The following is a 2,405-nucleotide window of genomic DNA, read 5'->3' on the forward strand; positions in this document are numbered from 1 at the left end:
CCAAATGCGGGACTTTTGGCTGTCCCGCACAGGGTGATGCGGGACAAGGTACAGGGGGGCTAATTGCGGGACGGTTGGCAAGTATGGAGGTGTCCAGTCCTGGTCCTGTAGGGACGCCGTCCTGCAGGTTTTAGGTGTTCCTCTGCTCCAACACACCTGATCTGTAGGACTGAGTGACTAACAGGCTTCTGCAGGACTTGGACCTGCTGAAGAGCAGAAAAACATCTAAGACCTGCAGGATGGTGGTCCTCCAGGACCAGGACCAGGACTGGACACCGCTGGCTTAGAGGGAAAAACTGCACCGCCTTCGGTTTGTCCTCCTCGTGTTGTTGATTGACGGTGACTCGTTGTCGTTTGTTTTTCCGCAGCTGGAGAAGAAAGAGATGACGCCGCCCTTCAAACCTCAGATCTCCGACGAGTTCGGCTTGGAGAACTTCGACACGCAGTTCACGAACGAGCCGGTGCAGCTAACGCCAGACGACGAGTAAGTACTGCCTCCTCCCCCCGCCGCCACCGCCGGTAAACTTACACAAACATTTAGAGTTTCATCACCGCACACTTTACTCCACGCCGGGATGCCGTTTTATGCCAACTACAGGAGGCCTGTAGTTGGCCTCCTCAGGTGTGTCTCACCTGAGGAGGCCCCTTTAAGGGCCTCCTCAGCCAATCATCTCCTCCGTCCCATCAACCCTCCTCCTCCTCCTCCTCCTCCACATCCATGAACCTCCTCCTCCATGAAGAAAATATTTATATTTGCGAGGTTCTTTGAAGGTGCAGCCCGTACCCTTCTGTTTGAAGCACAACCCTAAAATAAACCTCCTCCTTTTTACCTTTCGTCCTACATCACAAAAACAATCGGGGCACCCCTACTTCACCGTGGTTCGGATAGGAGCTGCGACTTCACGCCAGCAGAGACGCTGCAGTCGCGGTCGGAGGTTAAAAAATCGCTCTCCTTTCCTGCAAAACACGGCATGCATGCTGTGCCATCTTCCCAGAGGAGTTTCTCATCAAACGGAGCAAAACATCCCCCCCGTGAGTTCCCAGAGCTGACGTCTTTATCCATCAGGGACATTGTCTTGATTAACACCAACATCTTTCAGCATCTGACAGGAGCCCTTGTTTCAGATTTTACTCGTGGAGCCAAAGAAAAAGGCTGAGGGTATCTGGCACCACAACAGACACGACTCAGCCTCTGCCGCCGCAGATTGTCTGCAGACGCAGGGCGGAGACACAAGCACGGCCTGTTTTTCTCTGTGCCCTCAGAAATAGATTCCATACGGCTCCGGGTAAGCCCTGCCAATAGATATTACCAGGCTTTTGTTAGACTGGATTTTTATATAAATCCATGCGGGATTGATTGTTCGGGCTCCAGCGTTTAGATTTCCTCCTGCAGAGCATTTATTGGACGGGTTGTAGCCAACCGTTTCTGAGCAGAGCTGCAGTTCAAAAAAAAAACCAAGCTCCTCATTAGCATGAATCAGAGAAAACATGCAAGAGGGATGGAACTTTCTGGAGATGATCTACAGAAATCTAATTTAATTTCTAATTACATCTTTTAACGGAGTAAAAATTTGCTTTGACAGAGAAATAAATGGATAAAAAATAGTAGATTGGGGCGTCGGTATGATCTTGTTTTAAAGCTCCTTTCATCCACTCGTTCCTTTTCTGGAAAGGATGAAATGGTTAGGAGGAGAAACTCTGCAGGTCCTCCTGGAGGATCTCAAGAACCTCCTGGGTCAGAAAGGATTTATAATCCCTTCATCGTGTTCTGGGTCTGATCCGAGGTTTCCTCCTCAGCCGACTCCTTTCGATGAGGAGGAGCAGCGACTCGACGCAGGTTGAGTCTCGGTCTTTCTTTTGGTCACGATCCGTCCCTCACGACCGTTGGAACGCAGATGGACCAGTAAATGAAGAGCTTTGCCTCGTCTTGGTCCGTCTGTGGCTCCATCCTTCCATCGCTCGAGAAGAAGACCCTGAGGTTCCCAAACCAGACACCCTGTTCGTCCACAAACAGGATCAGAGACGAGGGGCGGCCCAGGCGGAGTCTAACCTGCTCTTGATTTGGTTATACAGCCTTGAAAAAAGTCACTCCTGACAGTCTGCCTCAGGACACAGTCATAAGTCCCATGACCCCCTTAGAAACTTTCCAGGGGTGCAGATCTGGTCCATTTCTGCTCTTGAATGAGAGCCTCCTTTCCAAAACCTTCTCCAGGTCTAGAGTTTGAAAACCTCGGCAGTCTGTAAAATAAAAATCAGTACTGCCACGCAGAGCTGTAGCTCCCACTGAGGACCCCGAGGTCCGGACCTCAGTGTTTTATAAAAACATGAATCCAAACAAGGCTTTTGAACGGCGTGGTTCTCTGCGTAGCTCCACCAGTTTCCTGTAGGAGGCGCTGCAACTGTGT

At 50.6% G+C, this 2,405-nt stretch overlaps 1 protein-coding gene across 2 annotated transcripts in view; it reads left to right on the top strand.

The window, feature by feature from the left end:
* The window catches only part of prkcz (protein kinase C, zeta), an 88,985-nt gene that overhangs the window by 77,774 nt on the left and 8,806 nt on the right, over positions 1–2,405 (top strand). For both annotated transcript variants that reach the window (XM_037976973.1, XM_037976974.1), the window contains exon 16: positions 369–484. In XM_037976973.1, coding sequence (XP_037832901.1) covers positions 369–484 — 116 coding nt within the window. The remainder of the gene's footprint in view (positions 1–368; positions 485–2,405) is intronic.

This window comes from Kryptolebias marmoratus, linkage group LG8 (assembly GCF_001649575.2).
Source record: "Kryptolebias marmoratus isolate JLee-2015 linkage group LG8, ASM164957v2, whole genome shotgun sequence".
Lineage (NCBI taxonomy): Eukaryota > Metazoa > Chordata > Actinopteri > Cyprinodontiformes > Rivulidae > Kryptolebias > Kryptolebias marmoratus.